Raw genomic sequence first — 27685 nt, forward strand, 5'->3', positions numbered from 1 at the left:
AAATTAAAATGAAACTTTGAACTCCCATATCTCGCAAATGGCTGTTGCGAATTTAATCAAATTTTCTGTGTGGCGTACCCTACCTGGTAGACAGCTATATAATACAAAAATGGTGTGCTTTGGAGAAGGGGCCATGGAGCTATATGCACATGTAAAAAAGCTGTTTTCTTTCTTCCTGTCAATATACTCATGTTGTGGTGCGCTGGCTTTCTTGGCCGCATGACACACTACCGTGTGTCTTGATATTAGCTTTGTTTTCCAGTGAAAATGAAGGTTCAGGACAACAATGTTGTTATGACGATGATGGACAACTAGTGGTTGGGCCACCAGGAGGTGGAACTGTAGACCTTTATGCTCCCACTGGCTTCTTTGGAAAGCTGCAGCATTTCTATCATGATGTCCGTCCTTTCTACTACTGTTGCAAGGGAGTATTTTCTGATTGTAGGGAATACTACAAGCATCGTCCATCTGATGATGGTAGCAGATATGTTTTACAACCACCAGGTACATATCACCTTATCAGCTAGGTTAGGTAATTTGTTATTGTCCAAAATTCAGTATTAGGTCAGCACAAGTTGCTGTTATACTTTCACCGTAAAGTAAAATACTAATAATAATAACAATAATATACCTACAAAATTTTGTATCACAGTGCACAAGAACATCAAACTATTTTGCTCTAGAGTTGGCTGTTTTATTAGAGTATATCAGCGTTTCCTGACTGCTGCATTAGAGTAAGTGAATGCTCTATTAGAGTATCTCAATCATATTTCTGCAAAGTGTGAAAAAAACAATAAAATAACATTGCATATTTTCTTGATATGAAATGCAGTACATATTAAGGTGTAGTATGTTAATATTTTTGGCATGAACATTGTGCATTTTAATTAAAATTGTTCTATTATGCTGGCATAATGCTTGATGCTTGTGCTAGCCTATTATGCTTGAAATTATGCCAGCAAAATTGGCACAAGCCTAGCTACAAAACAAGTTGCCCTGTAGTGAGTTCAGCTAAAATCCAGTCACCATGGCTACATTACAAGTCTCTCTGTAGACAGTTCAACTTCATTACACATTTCTTTGTAGAGAGTTCAGCTTCATAACTACATGTAGTAATCCTGTGGATCATTCAGCTACTTAGCAAGCCACACTGTAATGCATTCAGTTACATCAGTAACTATTATAACACATCATTAATTTCTATATATTTACACTTTATATTTATTTTTCAAATTTATACAACAAGATACAATAAAGTAGATACTGTATACCTGTAGCTATAGCCAAAAAAGTTTCACTGTCCATCATTCCTGATAGTAAACAAGTAAAAAAAAGCCTCAAAACTGGACTATGGCTGGCTTTTAAGGCTTGCATTAGCAAAAAGAAGTGATATCTGAACTGAAACACCCAAGCTGTAAAAAAGTGCATAACTCTCCATAAGGTAAGGTGGAAAAGTTGTGAACTGACAAGAAATGACTGAAATGGTGTTAACGCCAACCACATTTGATGAACACATTAAAAACGATTGGCTTTATAGATTATATGATCATTTTCACAATCATTTTTAACAACCAATCATTTCTTGGCCAATGCCTATAATTTCACATCTTTTCCACCCTACTTTTTTTGAGGGGCGCACACTGTTTTACAGCTTGGCTGTTTTGATTTATACTGCATGTATCTTCCAATACATACAGCATGACATCTAATACTCATCTAATTTTGTGTATTTACGTGTGTATACTATGACTGCAACAATTGTTACACAAATCAGAATTTATTTACTTGCATGCTGGTGTATTGTTTTCAATACTGAAATTCAATGATAATAAATTTTCTAGCTTGTGTGTATGGAGATCCTCACATGGTAACACTGGATGGCTTCAAGTACACCTTCAATGGTAAAGGAGAATTCACACTAGTGGATCATGTAGATGAGTTGTTCACACTACAAGCTAGGATGGAAGAGGCACAGGATTCTAATGGATTTGCTGTGCATGCAACTGTGTTCACAGCAATAGCTGCTAAACAAGATGACTCGGACACTGTCCAGTTTGAGCTGAGCCGACGAGGGTTGGATGCTCTTGTTAACGGAGAAAGAGTTATCTTTGATGATTTGCAAAAGCAGGAATTTACTAATGTCACTGTCTCTGACATGGGCAACCAAACACTCTCTGCACTGTTTTCCAGTGGAGCATATGTGCAGGCTAAAGCAGAGAATGGGATAATATCAGTTCTACTTGTTAGTCTTTCTGACACTTACAGAAACTCCACATCTGGTTTAATGGGTGTGTTCAATGGTGATATGACTGATGATCTGACGAGAAGAAATTCCAGTGAATACCTACCACTTAATTCAACAAATGAATTGATTCATGAGTTTGGGTTAGACTGTAAGTAATCAATTCATAAGCATTCACTCAATGACATGCAATCACAATTGCATTTAGATAATGGTATACATAGTATGCTTGATCTTTGGAAGATAATGAAGTCTTTAATAACCACTGAGAGACCTACTAGCAGGTCCTTTAAGTGGTTAAAAACCTTCTAGCAGGTTTCTAACTAACTATGTTAGAGATCTGCCTGCAGAAAGACCTCTAGCATAATAATCTCACATTCGATCATTGATTTGCTATGCTCTTCCTCAGTCTGATAGCTTGTAGAGAGCGACCAGCTTCCCAAGCCAATATGACTGTAACCAGTAGCTTCCTTTCATAAGCATGCCTAAAAGAATTCAATTCTGGGACATAATATCTAATATTGTAACTACGTTTGCTATGATGAATGGACAAATCCAGAAATACAATGTATTACAGAAAACTCTATTTATAGTACATAAGTGTTTTACGTCTGTTTCATCTTCTATTAAACTATTAATGGAAGATCTAGATGAGTAAGCTTACTTGTGGAATGGTTATTTTGTGTTATCTGTAATTTTGATGTTGTGTATAATAGAAACCATTCCATGTGACAACTGCTCACCATTGTTATCCCGGCACTTAACTCATCTTCAAACTGTAACACTGTCCTTCACACTGCTGTGATGCCATGGGCACTCAACAACCATAACTTTTCTTGTTAACACTTAGCCATGTATTTCACTACACTACAGCTACTGCTCTCAGTCCCAAGGCAGTGCACGAAATAACTATTTAGACATGTGCTGACACACTGTCAGGACAACATGAAAGTTAAGTGGACATAAATCAATTTGTCCGGATGTTAAATATTTTTTTGTGTTTCTCCTTTCTTGCCAAATTATTTGTTTCAAGAATTTTATTTAATTTTTTTATTTATTAAGACTTTACGGCACAAGTACTGAAGGTCTGTAGGACACCTGGTCCTACAGCCTGTGTAAAGTTGTTACAGAAAGTGTGTTGGGGTTACCAATGTACTGTACAACTGATTATTACTTTTCACTCACTAACAGTGACAGATCAGAAAAGCACAACATTTTAGGGTTCTGGTCACATATAAGTGATCCTATAGATTCAGTGCCATTACAGGAGCATTTGTAGGAAAGGACTCAAAGGAGAATTACCTCAGTAGCAGCTATGTAGTCAAACTTTACTATTGCTGCTATGAAATAGTGCCTCTATTAAAATGAATATGAATTGTAAAAAATGAACTCCATTCTATATAGCTCAAAATGCAAGTTGAGTGTACAGATGAATACCACAAATAAAAGCTAGTAATGGCTAACAGGTTATAAGTACATTTGCCAAGTAACTAAGTCAATAGGCTAGCAAAACATGTTTAAACAGGCTGTGGTACCAGGTGTCCTACAGACCTTCAGCACTTGTGCTGTAAAGCCTTAATAAATAAACTAATATCCATTTGGTTGCACATGGGGTACTTTGAGATAATAAGTCACTCTCTAGAGTTCCTTGGATACATATACATGAAATTGACAAGGAGAAAACCTCCTGACCATCTGATAGACTCCTGTAAGCATTCGAATGTTAATTGGATGGCTGCGGGTTCGAGGCCACCTAGGTCCAGTCATGGATTTTTTCTCCTTTCTCCACCTTTTCAAACACACTTTCTGTAACAACTTTAAACATGCTGTGGGACCAGGTGTCCCACAGACCTTCAGCACTTGTGCTGTAAAGCCTTAATAAATAAGCTAATATCCATTTGGTTCCACATAGGGTACTTTGAGATAATAAGTCACTCTCTAGAGTTCCTTGGATACATATACATGAAATTGACAAGGAAAAAACCTCCTGACCATCTGATAGACTCCTGTAAGCATTCGAGCGTTAATTGGATGGCTGCAGGTTCGAGGCCACCCATGTCCAGTCATGGATTTTTTCTCCTTTCTCCACCTTTTCAAACACACTTTCTGTAACAACTTTAAACAGGCTGTGGGACCAGGTGTCCTACAGACCTTCAGCACTTGTGCTGTAAAGCCTTAATAAATAAAAAATAAATAAATAAAAATGTGCACTGTAACCTGTTGGTCTCTTGGGCACAGCTTTGTAGTCACACCACAAACCATAAACACAAAACTCAATTACATGCCTCTGTCACTATGTCTGCCCTACTTCATAGCCTACCATCACACTCTAAACTCAGTGCTATACCTTGAAAGGACATTGTTTCCAGACAAATTCAATTATGGTCTGACAACTAGTGTAATTGACTGGAAATTGTCAGCGTCCGGGCTGTTATTTCATGCACTGCAAGGTAGCCATGATAAGGCGTGAACTTTGACTTCTCTAGCTCTTAGACAAATACATGTTTGGTCTTCCGCACCTACTGAATTTTAACATTGCATGATGATTTTAAAAGACTTATCTAATCCCACAATGACTCCATCTATGTACCCCTATAAAACAATGCCATTATCCAAGTCAGTTAGGAACCTCGGTCTGGTCATAGATAGGGGTATATTATCTCTGGTCTGGGTTTCTAACCTATACTAATAAGATTGATAGTTTTGTGTTTTCATGTTTCACACTCCCACTAATACACATACCTATTTTTATACATAATACTGTATACATGCAGTCACCTTAATAGGTGTTTACTTGTAAGACTATAATAAATTGAAATACTGTAATTACCCAGCAATGGCATATTCTAATAGAATATTCATGCACTCCACAAAAGAGTTCTTGTTAATATAAAGTAGTCAGTGTGCACTCTGTAGTAACATACTCTGATTAATTTTAACTTAGGGATAGTCACTCATGAAAACCACAGCCTGTTTACTTATCATCGTGGACAAAGTTGGCTTGATTTCTATAATCCGTTCTTCACACCAGCATTCAGTCCGGTGTTCAGTGATCCAACACTTGAAGCAGAGGCTATTTTGGCTTGCAATAATGACACCTTCTGCCTGTATGACATTGCCACCACTGGTAGGATGGATATTGGATTATCCACATTAGATGGTAGTATGGCATTTGAGGAAATACTGAGATTGTCTTATCCAGGTTATTTTTATATGAACCCATAATAATTATGTAGTCTAACATATCTATAATGTGTATAGTTATCCTTACAGTGGAACCTCAATTATCCAAACTAATTTGGGAGAAAGGATAATCGAATAGTACGTAAGATCGAACATCCTTACATTTATATACAGAGCTTTGCTCATTTACTCTAATAAAGCATACATTTGTTGATAAAATATCCTAATAGAGCAGTTGATTTAGTGTTCTGGTAATCAAGAGTTCAGTTAATTGGTGTTTGGATAATTGGGGTTCCACTGTACTGTACTGCATGAGTATAATTATAAATGCATTAGTACAGTATTGTTGATTCCTATTGCTATTCGTTACACTTTTATGTGCTATGTTTTAAAGATGTTTTGAATAATTAAAGTAATGACCTGACATGTCCATATACAGTACCATACAGTGTAGTAGGTTACAAGACTTTTAAAGATGCTGCACACATGTCCTTTTTACTGTAAAATCTGTTCTGGTATGCAATACAAATTCTGATTCATCTTCAGGACTAAAATGCAAATGTGCGAGTTACGACTAATCACATTTTCGAACTCTATTTCTCTTTTGCAATAGCACTGAAATAAAAATCTTAAGGGTTATCCATTATTTTCAGCCTTTACGCAAGAGTACAAAGAGTACGCTAGGGGGGAGGGGGTTAAATCACGCGTACGCTTATAAAATGATGAATAATCATCGTGTATATACTGTACATAGTATCAACATCTATACAGCATGCTTTGTGAAGGAGGGAGGGGGTTAGAAATAGGCCTGAGCCTAATGTGCCCAAAATTTTACCTATTATTCTTTCCAGAATTTCCCAAAAATTTCTCCTATTATTCTTTTGTTATTCTTGTACCTAGCCTATTATTCCATAATAATGCTCATTTAGTTTCTTTAGCTATAGTCGCTTAGTTCTCAAGATGCTGATATAAGTAGTTTTGTCAGAATTAATTAATAGCTAGCCAAAATTGAAGCATTCCACCCTACACATAATTGTTATAGCCATTACAACAGGCTTAAAATGGCTATCAGGAATAGTTTTTCAGTTATCAGTGTATTAAAGCTATAGCTATAACTATATGCTAAGTTCAGTAGATAATGATATCAATATGTTTGTAGAAAGACTTAAAGAAATACACTGGTATGAGATGTACAAGTTTCAGAATTGCAGATAATCATGCAGTTAAATCCCTGATGCTGTCTGCAGATTGTTAACATGAAACGATTTGACTGCTCTATTAGAGTATTTGAGCGTTTTATTAGAGTATATCGATCTTTTAGAGGCTCTTCAACCTCTTTCAGCCAGCACTCGTATAATAATGCCAGCTATCGGCTATCATTCTTAGTAGCTTACTTCCTTCTTCTAGCTAGCTAATCAAGAAGAGGCACGCCCCTTAATTCCGACGATTATTCCCGTATACGTCCGATAATTCTAAAATTACAGTATGCCTGTAACCATCCTATTATTCCGGAATTATTCTCACGAAATTGGTGACCTATTATTCTCAAAATTATGCCGGCATATTAGGCGCAGGCCTAGTTAGAAAATAGAGTACTCTTTGCATAAAGACTGAAAATTATGGATGGTCTCTTACTAAATTTTTTGCTGTTAAAAATTTATGAAGAGCATTTTGTTCAATGAAGTTACTTTTCGATATTTGTATTGCATCAATATATTAATGAATTCATGCATTGGTCACTTATACATATCTATGTTGTTTGATAGTTGTATGTAACCCACCTTGTGCAAATGGAGGAGCTTGTGTTGCTAATGATACTTGTAACTGTCCTCTTGGGTATGAAGGAGACCGGTGTATTTCACCAGGTGAATTATTGTGAATTATGTTTCTACCATTGTGACTTTTTAAGTATCAAAGTCAGTTCATTTCAATAATGGTTTCTTGTGGTCAGCAGCACAGTGAATGTTCTTACTACGTTTTGTTCACATAAATGAATGAAGGCTTCACCTCGTACCATAATTTTGTCTCTCACCCACTCTTTTACAGGCTATATTTGACATATAGCCTAGCACTCACAACAGTGCTATAACTCTTACATATAGAACTGTGGGTCTGTCAAAGTGTTCTATAACTGGCCAATATAGAACAGTTGAATATTTATAGAACTGTTTTACTTTGATACTCCCACACAAGGTTCTTTACTTATGTATTATATTGCCAGTTTGCCAATGCAGACTGGTGCTGTGTATTTATCAAATATGCACAATCAGTTAAAATTTTTAAAAATGTAAAATGTGTTAAATGCATATTACATATGTTACTACTTGTGTATTATTTCCCATAGTACATGTACAATACTAAACACAATTCTATAAAGATCTGGCATGTGGTCATAAAATACACCTTGTCACACAACATCACTATTGTAATTTGATTACAGTGATTGTGTTCAATACATGTAGAAATTTTCATGGCAGACCTTAAAAGGCTTATGTCATGAATGTGTGAAAAGTAGGCAAATTTTGATGTGCCCAGGTGCCCTGTTTTGCAATGTAGACTGGTCCTATTTTCGCACAAATGGCATCTATAAAGTTAAGTTTAATCTAATCCAAAACAGCCAAGCTGTAAAAAGAGTGTGGCCCTCAAAAAGGCTATGGGGAAAAAAGATGTGAAATCCAAGGTGGCGGCCAAGAAATGGCTGTGATGGTAGGTTAATGGTAAAAATTTTAATAACGACAATTCAGGTGAATTTTTGTGCCGCTTGGTCTTGGCACAAAATTCACCTGAATTGTCGTTATTAAAATTTTTACCATTAACCTACCATCACAGCCATTTCTTGGCCACCACCTTGGATTTCACATCTTTTTTCACCATAGTCTTTTTGAGGGCCGCAGTCTTTTATTACAGCTTGGCTGTTTTGGATTAGATTTAACTTCTTTTTGTATTTGTTATGGCCAGCTTTGGGACTTTTTTAACCTATCTTTTTTTCTTTACCACAGGAAGAAGAAAAGATGAAGCAGATGTACTTTAAATATTTCTGATTTTATCAGTAAATGTACAAATTATATATATAATACATATATTTATTACAGAACTCTCCATGGTGGTTTCTTTGTAACTGAACACTCTACAAGGTGACTTCTTCTAGCTGCTCTCTCTACAGGATGAATTGTTTGTAGCTGAACTATCTACAAGGTAGCTTCTTCTAGCTGATCTCTCTACAGGGTGATTTGTTGTAGCTGAATTCTGTACAGGTGATTTGTTTGTGGCTGAGCTCTTTACAGAATGGTTTCTTTGTAGCCGAACTCTCTACAAGGTAACTTCTTCTAACTGATCTCTCTAAAGGGAGATTTGTTTGTAGCTGAACTCTCTACAGGTAATTTGTTTGCAGCTGAACTCTCTACATGATGGTTTCTTTGTAGCTGAACACTCTACAAGGTAACTTCTTCTAGCTGATGTCTCTACAGGGTCACTAGTTTGTAGCTGAATTCTCTACATAGTGGTTTCTTTGTAACTGAACTCTCTACAAGGTAAGTTCTTCTAGCTGATCTCTCTACAGGGTGATTTGTTTGTGGCTGAATTCTGTACAGGTGATTTGTTTGCAGCTGAGCTCTTTACAGAATGGTTTCTTTGTAGCTGAACTCTCTACAAGGTAACTTCTTCTAGCTGATGTCTCTACAAGGTCACTAGTTTGTAGCGTAACTCTCTACACGGGGGTTTCTTTGGAACTGAACTCTCTACAATGTGACTTCTTCTAGCTGATCTTTCTACAGGGTGATTTGTTTGTAGCTGAACTCTCTACAAGGAAACTTCTTCTAGCTGATCTCTCTACAGGGAGATTTGTTTGTAGCTGAACTCTCTACAGGTGATTTGTTTGCAGCTGAACTCTCTACATGATGGTTTCTTTGTAGCTGAACTCTCTACAAGGTAACTTCTTCTAGCTGATCTTTCTACAGGGTGATTTGTTTGCAGCTGAATTCTGTACAGGTGATTTGTTTGCAGCTTAGCTCTTTACAGAATGGTTTCTTTGTAGCTGAACTTTCTACAAGGTAACTTCTTCTAGCTGATGTCTCTACAAGGTCACTAGTTTGTAGCTAAACTCTCTACATGGTGGTTTCTTTGCAACTGAACTCTCCACAAGGTAACTTCTTCTAGCTGATCTTTCTACAGGGTGATTTGTTTGTAGCTGAACTCTCTACAAGGAAACTTCTTCTAGCTGATCTCTCTACAGAGAGATTTGTTTGTAGCTGAACTCTCTACAGGTGATTTGTTTGCAGCTGAACTCTCTACATGGTGGTTTCTTTGTAGCTGAACTCTCTACAAGGTAATTTCTTTTAGCTGATGTCTCTACAAGGTCACTAGTTTGTAGCTGAATTCTCTACATGATAGTTTCTTTGTAACTGAACTCTCTACAAGGTGACTCCTTCTAGCTGATCTTTCTACAGGGTGATTTGTTTGTAGCTGAACTCTCTACAAGGAAACTTCTTCTAGCTGATCTCTCTACAGGGAGATTTGTTTGTAGCTGAACTCTCTACAGGTGTTTTGTTTGCAGCTAATTTAACTCTCTACATGATGGTTTCTTTGTAGCTGAACTCTCCACAAGGTAACTTCTTCTAGTTGATCTCTCTACAGGGTGATTTGTTTGTAGCTGAACTCTCTACAAGGAAACTTCTTCTGGCTGATCTCTCTACAGGGAGATTTGTTTGTAGCTGAACTCTATACAGGTGATTTGTTTGCAGCTAATTTAACTCTCTACATGATGGTTTCTTTGTAGCTGAACTCTCTACAAGGTAACTTCTTCTATTGATCTCTCTACAGGGCGATTTGTTTGTAGTTGAACTCTCTACATGGTAGTTTCTTTGTACCTGAACTCTACAAGGTGATTTCTTCTAGTTGAACTATCCCTTTCCATAGTTGCATGAACTCTCTACAAGGTAACTTCTTCTATTGATCTCTCTACAGGGCGATTTGTTTGTAGTTGAACTCTCTACATGGTAGTTTCTTTGTACCTGAACTCTACAAGGTGATTTCTTCTAGTTGAACTATCCCTTTCCATAGTTGCATGAACTCCCTACAAGGTAAATTTTTCTAGCTGATCTCTCTACAGGGTGAATTGTTTGTAGCTGATCTCTCTACAGGGTGACTTGTTTCTAGCTGATCTCTATACAGGTTACTTGTTTCTAGCTGATCTCTTGAATTCTCTTCAGGGTGACTGCTCTATTAGGATGACTGCTCTATTAGAGTATCTCGATCTCGCACTTGCTCCACCAAGTTGGATTTCGTGTTATAACTCCGTGGCTTTAAGTCTGATTCCTCTACACCATTGAAGAGCCTTTCTAAGATGATTACTCCTTCTATACAGCGATTTTCAAAGCATCCCCCTAGCGGTTTATCTGGTGGGCGTGGCAAGTAGTCGTTTTTTATTAGCTAATCTCGATTGCGTAATTGTTACACACTGTTGGTTTTTTTCGTTGTATCTTCCTGGTTTTTAGCTCGATTTCTTTCAAACCACAAAAGGTTTGAGGTTCAATAATTAACCTATTCACCCACCGATTTTCAGCTTCTTCCCATACGCGGTTTACCCTGTAGGCGTGACAATATATTGGTGTTATTTTTCGTGAATAATCGATCATAACTCTTTTCCTGTTTATCGTATCCTAGCCAACGTTGGTACAGAGGTGCGTCTTTACACCCCCCTTCTGTGTGCCAAATTTCAAGGCAATCGGATAACGCGTTCGCGTTTTATAGCAGTTTTTGTAAGTGTGCGAAAAGAGGAAGAAAAATAAGAAGAAAAAACGAATAAACTAAGCCACTTTTTGAAGTCGCATATCTCGGGAACGCTTGAAGCGATTTCGCTCTAATTTTGGAATGTGGAGTGCTGAAGGTGGAGGGAGTGTCCACAGCAAAAATCGTCTTGTTTCATCAAGGCAGCACAGAGCTACGAAGGTGCGAAAATTGCGTTTTCTTTCTTCCTGTCAATATGCTCACGGGTGTTACGCGCCGGCTTCTTGGGCCGCACGACACACTACCGTGTGTCTTGATTACAATACACCAAAAAAAAAAAAATATCTATATCTGCATAATTATATGTAATGCTTAAAGTTTACCTAAGGTGGTCTAAAAGATCCCAGCCCGGGGAGGCTCTAGAATTAAAAATTCTGTAAGAACAGGACACAGCAATGCGAGCTGCCTGCTCAAACAAGGATCTTACGGTTTTCTTTGGCACTTCACAAGCAGTAGCCATTTGAGCAATTGTTTCTGACAAAAAGTGGCCTAAACAACCAATTTCAAATGGGAACAAGATTGACAGTTAACCCAGAAAGCTGGAGGTCATATTGCAAGGAGCTATATTGATCTTCCTTTCTAGCTCTAGCAGCAAGAACATGTTGCCGGGTATTAGTTGGTACTGTCAATTCGAACAAAAAAATGGAATCATTAGAAACCAATACCAAGTCAGGCCTGCTGAGGGTGGAGGAAAGATTGGTTGGGATGATACTGGGGGGGCTGGAACTAGCTAGATAACCTGGAAAGTCAGCGTAAAGTTTGAATGTTTCAGGTAAATGCTGTTGGAGCCCATGAACAAGGACCTGTAAAACTGAATCATGTCTCCAGATATACCTGCCTTGATCTAGAGCAGCAGGACAGCCAGTCAAAATATGGTTTGTTGTGGGTTGAGGAGCTTGACAAAGAGCACATCTAGGATCAGTAATGATGTTCCATCTGGCCAGGTTCATAGGGGTTGGTAGAGTGTCACAACCAGCACGTAGCAGGAAGGACAGCTGTTTTTCAGGGAGGCCATACATCAATCTCTTCCACAGAGGGCAAGCTTGCTCCAGAGTTACAGTATCTAAAAATTTATTTTGAACAGTTAATGGTTCAAGTTTTGATTTCCAATATTCAATGTGAGCAGAACGTAAGTTGTGGCGAGCATGGTTCTTGAAAGTTGCAGAGTGAATGTTGGCAACTGAAGCCTTAGCAACAGATAAACAGTCAAGGACAGTGGAAGAGATATTGGATCTGTTAGCTAAAATAGAATGTCGCAGCTCTATAATCAGTGGATCAACTGACTGTTCAATAGCCAGAATGTATGAAAGCTTGGCTGATTGCTTCAGGTGTGGTAAAAAGGGGAGATCCAACACATCCGGGTGGAAAACAGTTCCAGGAGTACAATTTCTGGGGAGGTTCAACCAATTTTTCACAAATTTCAATACTGATGACTGTGCTGAAATAATAGAAGACACGGTAAGCCTCTCAACAGCTAAATGAAAATGTAGAACAGAAGACACAAAGTTTTTTAAGATCCATATCTTATATTCTCCCCGAACAGAACACTTATCGATAGATTGTAAAAAATTGTAAAATTTGTTGCTTCATGTTAGCAGAAGCTACTGATCGAGCAATACACTGGAAGAATACTAAAATTTCCTGGGATCAGGAAACATGCAGTACAGGGCAGAATTTCCTATAGAATTTCCTGGAAAACCAGGAAAGTTTATAGGAAATTCTTCCCTGTACTGCATATTTCCTGATCCAGGAAATTTTAGTATTCTTGCAGTGATATAGTTGGAGAAACACCAATAGTGCGACCCAGAAACTTAGTACAATCCACATTACAGATATTAATGGTATTCTCAGCCGCCATTGAAAATACAGTAGAGGAAACCATATGATGACCATTAAAGTAAAAGGAAATACACTTTGGAGGTTGAAATTCAAAACATATGTCTATTGCCTTTAGGACAAGCGATGATAAAAGCCAGCTGATGAGACTTGACATCTTTTGAGATGACAGTCAAGTCATCAGCAAAACCCTTTGCTCTATGCATTGATGAATAACAAATCTTAGGTAGAGCAGCAGCTTATACTCACGAGTGTTGCACGCCGGCTTCTTGGGCCGCAAGACACACTACCATGTGTCCTGATGATGTCATTTTGTGCAATCAGTAATATGCATAATTATATACATATTACTTTTAGTGTACAGTGTTTGTGATGTTGATCGATGTGAGAATGGAGGGACATGTGTTAAGCAAGGAGTATCTTACAGTTGTAATTGCCAATCTGACTACACAGGATCACTGTGTGAAACACGACTACGTATGTACAATAAATACTGTATAGTGCAACTTTTAGTGGGGAAAATGTTGATGAAATTGATAAATCACTTTCTGAATCAGTTCATCAAATAGCTATTTCCTCTTAAAATTTTATATTTTTGGTATAACATAATTCAATTGTGGAAGGATTTTGCCAAAATATTTACTTATCAAAATGCTTATATAGTTGTTCAATTCCTTAACATCTTCCCTGCATCAAATATTGCACTACTGTACATGGTATATGGGATAATGTGCATTAATGATACTGGTTATAGTATGGTGTATTACACTACATGTACATTTTGTGCTGTACATTTTACTGAATTACGTACCAGAAAGTACACTAAACAACTTGTTTCTTATTTTCAACTGTTAACAGTTATATTTCAATTACACATGCATACACTGTACTAGGTAACATACATAATATTATTGATTTGATCACTGGTTAAGGGAATTGTTGCAGTGAGTAGCATAAGAGTAGGAAACCCAGAAGCTGTATACAGCCATTTAGTTTGGATGATTCAAAATATCTTCACTGATGTGGAACTATTAAGGTCACCGAATAATTACGGTAGCCATGAGTGGCACAAGCCAACTATTTTGATGCACTCTCTTGAAGTGCTACATATAATTATTATAATGAGCATTCTATTGAAGTATAACAATCCTATTTACTGTATGTGATAAAACACTTGAGGTTGCTAAACAAAAAACACTGCTACTACTGCTAGCTACTCACTTCCTTTACTCTTATAAATGTAATTCAAAAGGTAATCTGTACATAGTAAGAAATAACCTACACCTGGGTGAAGAAGCTGAACCCAACCCTAACCCTGTAAGCTAACATTGGGTTTAGCTGTTAATAAGCACAATTGGTATCTTCCACTCTCTGTATGAGGGTAAGTTTTTGGTGTATTCGAAGCGAGCTAGGGTTGGCCCTCTTCTCAAACTCACGAAAATCTTACCTTCATGCAGCTAGTGTAGTTGGTAGTTACACTGTGTAAGGGTGACTGCCTAACTAATAACCTGACTGAGTTGGCCTCCACAACTGTACAAATAGCCAGTACGTTTTACTAAATATTTTAATCATCTGTTTAGTGAATCATCATGAACTTTTATAAGTACTGAAAACTATGGGACGAGATTTAACAACACTTAGTATCTTGCACATATTGCAAGAAAAGTAATAGGGCAAAACTTGATCACAATACACATTCAAAGGAATGATCTTATAAAGATTTAAGGTGCTTCAAGTGCTTCCAAGCCTTTTGTGTGTACAAAATAATATATTTAGGTATAAAAATGGAGTATAAACTTAATTTCTTTCCTTCATATTTTGATGGTTTCATAACTTTACTGGCTTCACCATAGGTTTCTATTGTCTGTGATGAATTGGACTGTATGCTTTATTTGTTTGACCAATCATATTAAAGCAGTCATTGTCTAGGGTGTATACCTATGTTCATACTAACAGTTAGGAATATAATTCCTTTGAAAACAGCTCATAGTGCATTTATTTACATACTTCATTGTGTAAATGTCCATTATCTAGATTGATAATGATTGCCATTATCATTTGTGATGTTTTGTTTTGTTAGCATCTGAAGATGATGATGATGATGATGATGATGATGATGATGATGATGATAATGTGACACTCATTATTGTAATAGCATCAGCAGTAGGAGGAGCACTTGTTGCAGCTGTTCTGATAGGAGTACTATGTTGTACTGTGATCTGCTGTTGCCGTAAGGGTTCCAAAGAAGAAGGAAAGAGGATTGTACCACGTAAGTAATATACAGCAAACTTCATTGATGATGAAAATAATTATAGTGTAAGCAATCAATAATCAACACATGCGTATGATTATTGTATACACACCATTGCTTTCAAACATTCCTTTTGCAAATTGATATTGTCTTCACGATCATGTGCCCCAAAATTTGATATCAGTGGCTCCTTCTCCTGACCAGTAGCAGCCGATATGGAGTCAAAGTAACCAGTTACTGGAACCATAGCTCGATTACCAGAACTCTTGCATGTTTCAATTACCAGAACATTATTTAACCACTGACCAAAATATTACACCTAAAGCAATCAAAAATTTGATAAAAATCCATTAAATTATGAGTACCTAACTAATATCCATGGACATCAGATTGCATAGGATATTATTTTTTTGTAAAATAAATGCATACATTGCTTGATAATTAAACACACAATGGTCGCATCTACAGTGGAACAACCAGATCCCACCAATTCTATGTCCTTCTCTTTGCTCTGTTCTTGATCTCTTGGTGGGATAGTATTGTGGCATACTTAAACTCCAGTCATGGAAATGGGTTTTAGGCTCTCTATATTCTTCTTATAACTATTGGTAAATGATAGCAGTGGCAGATCTAGATGGGTTTCTGGGGTTTCAACAGAAACCCCCTTTTAAATTTAGCTCAGTGAAAGTCTAAATGCATAAACATTGTTGTACTGACAATTTGTCATATCAAACAACTATATACCACTGTATTTCAGTAGCATGCACGCAGTTACACTTAACTGACACCATTTCAGTATAGCTATTAACCCCTCAGCAACACTTGACTTTTCATCTCCCTCTTCATTAAAAACGATCGATATACTTTAATAGAGCAGTCAAGTAACTACTCTAATAAAGCAATCAAATCTACAGCTTATAGTCACCATCTTTCCCCTATAGTTAGCTATAGTATTACAGTTTAAAGCAATGGATTCATTGTAATTGCTAACTAAAAGTAGCCTAAAATACAATCTCAGAACTTCTAAAATCTCAAAATTTTCTGGAGAAATGTTATCAGATGCCTTATTCAGCTATACCAACTTTCAGAAACCTCCTTTTGAAAATCCTAGATCTGCCACTGGATAGTACACTATTCTGGATTATATTCTGCCTTCATTACAGCCACCTTGTCATCTTGGGTCAAGCCCTAAGTTTGACAGTAGCCATACTGTGGAAGTTTCAGCAAGTGCTAGCCTTGATCGTGGTTTGGCTTGTTTTCTCTATTGTTTGGTGGCTACCATAACTTGTTTTATTTTCATGTGAATTTTTCATGATAATTTTTTTTCAAACAAAATTAATAGCTTTTGTGTATATGGTTTATATGAATAATTATTCTATTAGAGTATCTTAATCAAAACAATTGTGCAAGACATTTTCGTAAAATTTTTTTTACTGAAAATTATTTTACAATGAAAAAGTGAATTACAGTAACATTAAAGCAGAGTTTAAAGTATGGACTGTCATGGGCTGTCAAAGTGATGGAGAGCAAGCATAACGGCTTTGATGGTGCAGGCTGAATTCGCTTCCAAATATAGCTGCAAAAAAAACAAATAGCTCTTAAATCTACAGTGCAGAAGCTACAGTACACAAATTGTTATCCTTTTTTCATTCCTTTAATTTTTTTCAATCGCTTGATATGCCAGACGATTGCTGAACAAAAACATTGTAGCACTAAGGTGATTTCTGTGTAAATGTCATCGGCATGCATTAATTGGTTACCGCCAAATCTGAGTGGTAGAAATGATTAGTATCTGTATTTCACCAGACTCTTAACTACTAGTAATGCTGAAACTACCAGTTAAAACTAGGACATTGGTTTGATTGCAGATACTGTAATACAATAATATGACATCTCGAATACTGTGACAGATTTATGGACATTATTGTACATAAGATGCAGTGATGGTATAAATTTAAGAATTAAAAGAAATATTGTACTGAAACTCAAATTAAAACCCTACACAGTAAAATAATACAGCAGCTAAATTAAGCACCAAACCATAGGTAGTGGAAACGTTGGGGGTACACAGAGGGGTTGATGTGTAAGATATAATAGAGCAGTCAACCACTCTACAGTATTAGAACAGTTACATTTATATCTAGTAAGTTAGCTGTTTAATTTACTGTACCTGCAACATCACAGTGAAAATGGTCTAAAATACCATACCACAGCTTATTCAATCTAAAAAAATCCCAGTGAAAGCATTCATGGTCTGCTGAAACTCATATGCTTCAAACTGACATTTCTTGTCACATGGCCATAATAATTACAAATGTGCACAATTTCTTTTATACAGTATGTGTTATTCTGTTGCTTACTATTTTCAGGTGGTGTGATAACTGTGGCAGTAAATAACCCAACTTATGCGCCATCATCAACTGTGGTCAATAAGGGGAATCCATTTGTTGATAGTGGACCAGGACTAGTGTATCAAAATGTTTCTAATCAACCCAACCATCAAATGAGCTTGCATCAAAATGTCAGCCATGAACAAATGGACAAGTATCGGAGCAACACCTATCATCCTAACCACCAGATATTTGAAGGGGAATCCTATCATGTTGATAACTAGGAAGAGCAACTAGTGCCAAAATCCTGTACATTTCTGTGTGCTAAAAGTATGTACCACATGCTGTGCTTTAGTATTTTTAGCAGTTTGTAAGCTTTATTAGTTTAAAAAAATAATAGACATGTATGCACTTGTAATGTGATTTTCTACATAATCTAGAGTGTATATCCATTAACTTCCAGTATTGCATTACCATCCTTAAGCTTTGATGAAACTGGCATCTTTCACAAGGATATCGATCAGTCTCAGTCACTTGTTTTCCAACTGTCTTGCAGTGTATTCATGACATCACATGACTATTCTAGGACACATGGCCAGGCTCAATAACTCACATAACAGTTTAAAGTTATGACAGTTGAAATATTTATCCCAAATCTCACTGCATGTAGTCTGCTCTTGGCAACTCCAGTCATGTATAAACTGATCCAGCACCATTTGACCTTACAATTCAGTATAATCATAGTTTGTATTTAGCTACTCTTTATTCTGCTTGACTATACATTGCAAAAAAATGTGTTTCCATGTATATATAGTTTATCACAAAAGTTGTCATAATTCATGCAAAATTTCCTGGGCACATTCCTCTACACAAATTACTGAAAAGTAAATTAATTGTGACAAATTTAATTCCTTGCACAATTCCATTACATTTCTTTTAACCAAGGAATTTCACACAATCAGACATTTTTGTCTCAAGGAAATGTCACAACGAAATCTCAGTAAACACAATTATTTCAATCCAGTAGTACACTGTGAAAAAGGTGGGATATAATATGGTATTTCCAGTGGCTTATTGAATACAAATAAGCCTCGATATAAACCCTGTATTATACTCATGTTATACTTTAGTATAATGCATACTATACTATTACATATATGGTTTCAGTTTATTTACCACAATACCTAAAATAGCTTATATCAAATATAATTCCCACACTATACCATCACATATATGGTTTCAGTATGTTTAACACATTAACTAAAGCCTTACATGTGATTGTTAGTATACTACAGGTTATATCAAGCTTTTTTGTATTCAATAAGCCACTGGATATACCATCTTATATCCCTCTTTTTTCATAGTGGTACATTGCCTTACAATCCAATAACACGGTACAGTGTATATAGTTCTGTTTATTAATTAAAACTACTTCCAACTGATTTACGTAACTCCATCTTGTACCCACCATATATAGTTCATTTAAATTTCTTTCAGATTTCAACCTCTTCACAATCCATTTATATTTTGGCTTCCAATTTCCATATCTTGTGATAGCTATTTTCCAAAATTTCCTAGAGGAGCATATCCCCAAAATCCCTAACTGGAGCATGCTACACATCCTTACTGTACATGAGTCACTCCACTGACACTACACAAGCACTCTAGATCTCTTTAGTGACTGTTTGGACATTTACAATATAGTTTGAGCAATGCGACAACTGTAAAGCATGCTATACTTCAAAACACAATGGCAAATTTGTTTAGTATAATTGATCATGTGCAGCTGATACCCATTTCTCTCCCTTTCTGTTCTTTAAGATGTAAAAGGCCCTTCATGTTACAGCTACTGATAATATTACTTTAATGTCACTTTGTTAATACAGTATTGTGAGCCACTTAAACAAGGTCACATAACCTTTTTCAGTCACAGTTATTACCAACTTCAATCTCAACAGACTAAATTTGCAAAAAAATGTCCTGTGGGGCATGCCCCCAAAACCTTCTAGATAGAGTATGCTGAGTGTGCTTTGTACACTGTAGAGCTAGTTACGTATATTAACCATACAGTTGTCACTTTTTCTATCCACCTATTATAAATGTCCTTGTTAGCATCCCCTTCTGAAATCCTAAATCCCCCTCTCACTGTAACTATAACCACCCATTGCTTACATTAGCTGTCTACAGGTTATTAGCTGTCTACAGGTTAAACTTGCATATAAACGAATAAAACACAACTCCTATACAATGCATATAAGCAAAACTACTCAGACAAACACTACCCTAAAGAACTAGCAGCCTAAAAGTGTATATTCCTAGTACCTAACATTGCAAAACTGTTTCAAAGCAAGATAATAGTACCACATACTTCCTACTTTCTGTGGCAGCAGCAACACATCAAGCACACCAATGTGATTACTATGAACAGAACAATTACTGCAGCAATTACTACTCCAATTATCAATCTCATCCTGTCATCATCATCTTCATTGTCTATAGCTACAGGTACACACAGTACAATAGACAAGATGTTAATCTCACAATATTAGCTACACACAGCATTACATTGAGCTGAACAACTTCACTGAATAACAGCAGATCAAAATTGTAACTGCATGATTATAGTTTTGGAACAAGTACGTAAATGCATAACTAATAAAACAAATCTGTAATCATTATTAAGCTTAAAGTTATTCAGTAGCACAAGGGACAATACTTCATGCGCTACTATAATGCACACATGCAGTTCCAACTTCTGTTATGTTCAAAACAATATGAATGCTGGCAAATTTTTCTGGTCCTGTTTGATTGGAGGCACAGTAAATCAGCCATAGCAGCAGTACACTATATAATGATTTATTATATAAAATTAATGGAGACGGTGCACCTCAAATTGTGCAACTATCACAGTTTATTTAAGTCCTATGCTAATTTTCAACGTGTTTTACTCATTATTGTCTTTTCAGCAAACGATTGCTGGCACACACTTTCAGAAATGCAATTAATTTTGATGATAATGTCTGGCACCATCCAATGCTTTAATGCGGTATGTGTGGGTTTACCAGTCAAATTATAACAAAGGAAACAAAATATTTTTAAAAATTAGGAATTTTAAATTTGAAAGGGGGATCATAAAATAAAGTTAGGCTCTTTCTATTTTTTGATCTCATTCCTACTGTTTCTAATTGCCTATTATGACTGAAGCAGGAATTAAAGTGCATTAGTAATAGCTGCAAGTGTAGATATATTTCCTTTTTGACTTACTTTTTTCTATTATCCCTACCCAAATTTAATTTATGTGTACTTTAAAAGGTATTCATCATGTAAAACAAACATATGTACGTACTGTATACAGTACGTGAAAGTATTTAATAATAATGTAAGCACTGCAGCATACCTGTTTCACATTGTAGTCCAGTATAATTTTCACCACACTCACAAATGTATGATGATCCAAGTTTCCTGCATACCCCACCATTAGCACACAGTTGAAAGTCAATATCACACTCATCATACACTGTGTAACGCATAAATAGTAATGTTGTGTTACAGCACTTATAAAAACCATGCAGACACACAGCTAGCGTTATTCATTTGTTCCTTTACTAAATGAGGAATCTAAATATTATAGGGTAGGGACCCACCGATTATACTGGCATAATAATGAGCATAATAGGTTCCTGAAAGCATTGAGCATAATGCTAGCATAATAGGCAGAACACTTATACATTACCTTAGATTCTTGCTTATCAAAATACACATCACAGAAAAATCGATATACTCTAATAGAACAGCCAGAAAATAATCAGACAGCTGACTGTTCTATTAGAGTATATCGATTTTTTTGTGACATTCATTTTGACAAGCAAAGATTTAGAGTCTGTGCTACAGCAACTTACTGTTTTCCCATAAAGTGCAAATTTACTAGAAAAACATAGGAACTGAGGTATAAATATCAAGCATAATTTGAGCATAATAGTTAAATATTGAGCATAATAGGCAAAATTGTGAGCAGTGCAGCATAGCATAGTAGGTAAAATAATGAGCATAATTGGCAGGTCCCTATTATAGGGGCACAATGTGGAGTCTATGAAACTATGAAGATCCAAGTCTGCAGTGCAAGAGTAAGCAAAGCGAGGGCACTACTAAGGATCCAAGAGTTTATAAATTCCATAGACACCACATTGTGCCTGTATATCTACTTTAGACTCTATCAATTTTCATTGCACCCAAATTAGGTACCACTTCCATGCTGTTTCTGCTGTAGCATTGAAAAAGTGGCTGAATGTTTAGTGATAATATTGGCACCATGGCAACCATGTATGTTCACGTGACACAATTTAGTGTCCCATTACATCACCGCATGTTACGATTGCATACTCATTAGATATACCACATACGTTATACTATGCCTGAAGGTGTGGAGTGAAAAAAGGTAGAGTATATGAATTTTATTACCCTCCCAAAATAGTATATGGCAGACAATTAATTTTAGTATCAAACTTGCTGAAGTTTAAAATAAAATATAATAAGCTCAAGTTTGATGCTGAAACTTGATTGGCTGTCTCTAAATCCCATAGTGCTACGCTGATGTTCTATAGACACCACACTCTGAGGTACTACAAAACATGGCAAATATGCACCAGCAATGTTGACAACACCAGGGCATTTAAGTGGATAGTAACAGTCTTACTAAGGCATAATGTCAAGGTACAACAATGAGTTGCAGTCTAAATTATATTATAGACATCAAAACATAGTGTTGTACAAAATCTAGTAACCCACAGGCTGTGTAGTAGCACCCTTGCTCTGCTTGGGTGCCACAACACAATGTCTTCAAGGTTACTAAATTCAGAAGAACCTTAGTCTATGTAATCAAACAGTATGGTAGTACTGTTACTGTTTAAGTATAGGTATCTCCCCAAAAATTCCATGCACTATCTAAAGTGCCACCTTAGAAATCATCCTAGAAGCATCTTACATAATGAAAACCACCTTTATGGAATAATATTAATCCATCTAATATCAAATACAGCATTAAAATCAAGAAAATGTTAACAGGTGATCGGATATAGAATTTTTAAAAAATCACTGATACAGAAACTCAAATTGTCGTCTTCCTGCCTGTCCGTGCCAGCCTGGCTGCTTGACCACAGTCACAAGGTTGGAGGCCAAACGAAGCAGCGAACAGCCACCATTTTGCACCACAATAACAAACTCACCAGTGGGATGTGCCTTTGGGGTTCTGATGAGTGTGTGCCCTCTGTGCCTTGTCTTTCCTTTTTGGGAAGGTACAAACATTTGACTGGACTACTAGAATGGACTACTGGACTGGTGTATTTTGGTTTTTAATTTTTACATTCCAAGGTATAGGGTTGTGTTGGTATGAAAACGTATCTCTCAGAAATGCCTACTTGGTATGTTCTCCACCAAAGTATCCTACTGCAGACTACAGTGTACTTGCATATAACATGCCCTGTTTCAAAGTTGAATGTGGGTATTGATAGCATGTCCATGTGTGATCCCCAAATGTAAGCAGTATTGAAGAGAGATACTCTGGATCAACTGCTAGATTTGCACAGACACAGTGTAAAAAATTTCAGGAGACTAGATGTTGAAATGATGTATATGCCACTAGCTACCTTGTTTATGCACACATTGGTTTTAGCTAGTACTGTATCATGCATAATTCTTATCTGCATAATATAATGATTTGGTAGAGAAGGCACCAAGCAGGCATATCTCATGAAATTTCAATAGGGAAAGCTAATAATCACCAATATCATAGCTAATGCAATAATCTTGGGACATGTTACACTCACATTCAAACAGTTATGACTAAAGCAAGTGCTGAAGAAAGTGTAATAACCAATTTGCCTAACTAAAGTGTTGAAATGCAATCAAAAACCAAAACCACCAGTCCTGACCAGTAGTCCATTCCAGTAGTCCATTCTAGTAGTCCATTCCAGTAGTGTTTGTACCTTCCCTTCCTTTTTAATATCTTTAATCAGGCAAGTCATCTTCTTCTTGATGCAATAAAACCATATTGAGGTGTTAATATTCCCTATCAAAACTTTCCTTGAGCAGCATATTTAGATGAGTCAAACTTATTTAAGCGCTTACACTCAGTAGATACCTGTCCTGGGGTTAGAGGGATTTTTCCCTTACTTTGGTTCCTTTTCTGTTACACCTTATCAGCTATAAGTCATTATATCTAAGTCCATGAAATTTGGTTAGGTAATCCTAAGGCTGCAGCACATGCTGCTGTCAGACATTCAGTGCCGGTCACTGTAAAGCGTTAATAATAAAATAATAACTTCACAATGAATATGTTTTTGAAAAGAGTAAGAGGAAAAATTTATTCTATCAATCACCTTAATTCTCCTTCTACAGTCAGAAAGTTATTATATCAAGTATATCTAATGCCAATTCTGGACTATTGTGATGTTGTGTGGGTACCCACTAATGCTAACCAGATTAAATGTTTTGAAAGACTTCATTCCAAGTATATTTCTTCACATACTGATTCACCTATCTTAAGATATTCTCTAACTGAACGACGAAAATTTCATACTACCATGCAAATCTATAAAATACTGCATAAGTCATCTCCAGCATACAGCCAAAATATGTTTGAATATGCCATCAGTGTCGCAGGATAATGCAAGCACAAATATACATCGTTTGTTTGTTCCACAGATCAACACTAATTATGGGAAACACAGTTTCTACGATCGTGGAACTACATTGTGGAATGCTTTTCCAACAGCCTTACGTATATGACCCAACAACATTTGCTCAATTTCAAAATAGTTATTTAAGAACATTTTAGAGACATTGATTAGTACACAAGTAATTACTGTATATGTGTGTGTTTATATGTATGTTGTGTGCAGGGCGTAGCTAAAGAACAGCTTCGGCTGATGATACCTCCCTGTTGAAATAACAATTGAAAGAAATGCTACGCTTATTAACATGATCTTGGCTGATTAATAACAATGAAGCACTGAGACCACACCTCTTAACAATCTATCATGATGATACCAGCACCTCATTATTATTGGCCTAGCTGTATTCATAATGCTAGCACAATGAAAATAATTATACACATCACTTGCAAGGCTGACTCGAGATACTCTAATACAACAGTCGTCCTAATATAACAAAAAGCCAAACAAATAAAACTAGTAAGACTTATATTATTATTAATTTCAAAGTGAAGTAGGGATCCAAGTGATAAAACAAAAGATGAATGATAGTGTTACAGCATAGCTCAGTGGGAAAATCCCTTGAGCAAACTCATTATTATGACATGCCAATGTAGGGATTTTTCTACCGAGCTATGCTGTAATACCATCATTCATCTCTTGTATCACAACTTTTTATCACTTGGATCCCTACTCCACCTTTAAATTAATTAGTTTTAATATACTGTTTATTATTTAGCTAATCAGTTTTTATTTTGCAATAATAGCTATGCAGAACACATTATCATAATTTCATATTTGATTACTACAGTAATTCGCCTTATTTTCATACAAAAATTTCATGATAAAAATTTTCAAGTAAATTTATTTTTGTGTGATTTACATTGAAACAAGCTTATTTATGTTGATATTTTGCTACACATGCAAGTACAGTAGCTACATTGATATCACATAAAAAGATTTAGCCATGTTCTAGGAAATCTAGCCAAAAGCTACACTATAGCTAAAGGCAGTAAGCCACAGTTACAGTAAGTAAATGTTTGGAAATGTTCTATAGTTAGTTTAGCAAAAAGTTTTCATGGTAAACAATTTGCAAATGAACGTGATTTTACAATGAAAAGTAAGAATTACTTGCAAAGGAAGTGTAACAAACACTGAACACCGCTTAAATCACAAATTATGTACTGAATAGGCTTGAGCCAATTGTGCTCTGAAAATTGCCTTTTATGCTTTTGAGCAGTACTCAAAAATCCAGCCTATTATACTCAAAATTATGCTCTCAAAAATCACGATTATGCTCAAGAACTGACTGTTTATTTAGAGATGTACTGATCTACCATTGGTACCGATATTGACAATTTGAGCAAAATCGGTAGAACCAATTTTCTGTTGAAGCCACCAGTTCATGATACCAATCTTTCTAATCACCATTTCTTCAAATGTACTAGACTTCTTCTATCATTTCTCTACTCCGTTTACGAAATAAGCTAAAGTATAATGTCATTTCTTTGTCTGGTGCCCATTGAAACTACAAGAAGCCATATAAATATGTGCGAGTTAGCTGTTTTAATTACTGAACTCACCAGAGGTCCTTGGCAGAAAACAATGAATAGTGCTACACCATATCAAATGCATTAAACTACTAAAATCTCTGCTATAACATCCTAAAAACCATTTCAGGCAAGTCTTGGTAGGAACATGCATTAAAATATTTGTGGGTGCTGTTACTGCTGATTGTCTGGGTGGTGTAATTGAGGCCACACCACCATTGGTATTTACTCCAGTAACAATGCTGTGATCATTCAGCTAACAATTGACCAATTAAGTAACTTAGTCTGAGATTATAAAATGCTATAAGAACTACAGTACCTGTGGGTCATTCCCTGTCAAATCGCCGAGAAATTGTAGGGTCACCTCTCGGATTTTGACGAAACTTGGAGTGTTTGTAGTTCCTATGGTGCTCATCATCCATGCCAAGTTTTAGCCTCATACACTGTATAGTTTCTGATTTATCACCACAAATATTTTGAATATTTCATGAAAAATTGGTTTGTCTTGAGTTACAAAATCAACTGTAGCTCATTACTGTGTTAATATTTTAAAATAAACATTTCAGCAATGAAAGACTGTTAATTGATCTTTCAAGTAATCCATAAACTATGGGATATCAATTTAATTAAGGTTCTAAAAGACTCCATTAAAAACTTTAATCCTTAATATTTCAAAAAGTGCTCCTTCACATTTTTTGAATTTTTTAGTAAATAATAATTAGTTTATGGTCTATTGTTGGTAAATTTTTGTGGTGGGGCCACAATGGGTTCAAGATATATAATTAAATATGTTGTGGTATGTAGTGGAAGTTTGTAGTCTATTATTGCTGCAGCTATATGGGAGTATACACCTCTAATAACCACTGCTGATAAGGCCATGCCAACTTTGTTTCTCACAATGAAGGTGTCCAAGTACAGTGCAACCTGTATTGGTGACCACCTGTATTGAAAGACCACCTTTGTACTGAAATTTATTTAGTCTGATTTACTGCATGAATAATTCCATATCAGTTCACCAAAGTTTTGCACATGGCCCCCTCAGAATTGGACAAAATTTGGTGTGTGGGTATCCAAAGTGGTCATGTGTCCCTTCACTCATTGCTCGTATGGCTTCCCAGAAATGGCTTATTTAATATTCTATTTTTGCTGTACTTGTGACCATTCAAAGCATCATAATCTTGGTGTTTTTAAAATGAATTGCACCACTTTCAAGCTCAAAGAAAAAGCTTTCATTTAGTGTATTTAACAGCTTAATTTGATGATGTTGATAATTAACAATGTCTCCTAATCTTTGACCTTTGCTCTACCAAAAAGTGCTGATTAGAATTTGTGTGAATATTTTTCAAACATTCACCTATTAGTTGCACAAGTTTCAACTTGGGGTCTTTATGGGATTCTGAGATACTGTAGGTAGCTAGTGGTGTTTGCGGTGTTATAGTAGATATCCCATGCAGCATTGCATACCTTGAAGCCCATTCTGCTGATTTAGGTTTGCAGACACACAAGACTCTTTGATTCAACTGCAAGTTAAATGTATGCATATATAAACAGATTGTGACAGAGGCATGTAATACAAGTTTGTTACTGTGGTTATACAGTGTGATGCTGTTTGGTAGCAAAAGTCATTTCTTTTTTGCTAGATTACACACGACTACTTCTTGTCCTTGGGTCTACAAGAGTTAGAATGTCATCCATTGGTATAGTGTGGATATTCTGGGGCTCTGGGTACTTGAATGAGTATGGATACAGAAACGTCAGCTCACTTCCTTAGTGTCACTGCAAACTTCAAGCATACAAGCTAA

At 36.1% G+C, this 27685-nt stretch overlaps 2 protein-coding genes across 2 annotated transcripts in view; one reads left to right on the top strand and one right to left on the bottom strand.

Annotated features, from left to right (window-relative positions):
• LOC136261598 (sushi domain-containing protein 2-like) overlaps nucleotides 1-18127 on the top strand; it is a 72067-nt gene extending 53940 nt beyond the window's left edge. The window contains exons 6-12 of the mRNA XM_066055630.1: nucleotides 263-504; nucleotides 1842-2393; nucleotides 5187-5444; nucleotides 7192-7290; nucleotides 13403-13522; nucleotides 15126-15314; nucleotides 17666-18127. Coding sequence (XP_065911702.1) covers nucleotides 263-504; nucleotides 1842-2393; nucleotides 5187-5444; nucleotides 7192-7290; nucleotides 13403-13522; nucleotides 15126-15314; nucleotides 17666-17910 — 1705 coding nt within the window. The 3' untranslated portion in view covers nucleotides 17911-18127. The remainder of the gene's footprint in view (nucleotides 1-262; nucleotides 505-1841; nucleotides 2394-5186; nucleotides 5445-7191; nucleotides 7291-13402; nucleotides 13523-15125; nucleotides 15315-17665) is intronic.
• Nucleotides 18128-19826: 1699 nt separating this feature from the next.
• LOC136261610 (sushi domain-containing protein 2-like) overlaps nucleotides 19827-27685 on the bottom strand; it is a 67185-nt gene continuing 59326 nt past the window's right edge. Inside the window, exons 9-10 of the mRNA XM_066055640.1 lie at nucleotides 21024-21143; nucleotides 19827-20125 (exon numbers count right to left, since the gene is read on the bottom strand). Coding sequence (XP_065911712.1) covers nucleotides 19998-20125; nucleotides 21024-21143 — 248 coding nt within the window. The 3' untranslated portion in view covers nucleotides 19827-19997. The remainder of the gene's footprint in view (nucleotides 20126-21023; nucleotides 21144-27685) is intronic.

Source organism: Dysidea avara, chromosome 1 (assembly GCF_963678975.1).
Source record: "Dysidea avara chromosome 1, odDysAvar1.4, whole genome shotgun sequence".
NCBI lineage: Eukaryota > Metazoa > Porifera > Demospongiae > Dictyoceratida > Dysideidae > Dysidea > Dysidea avara.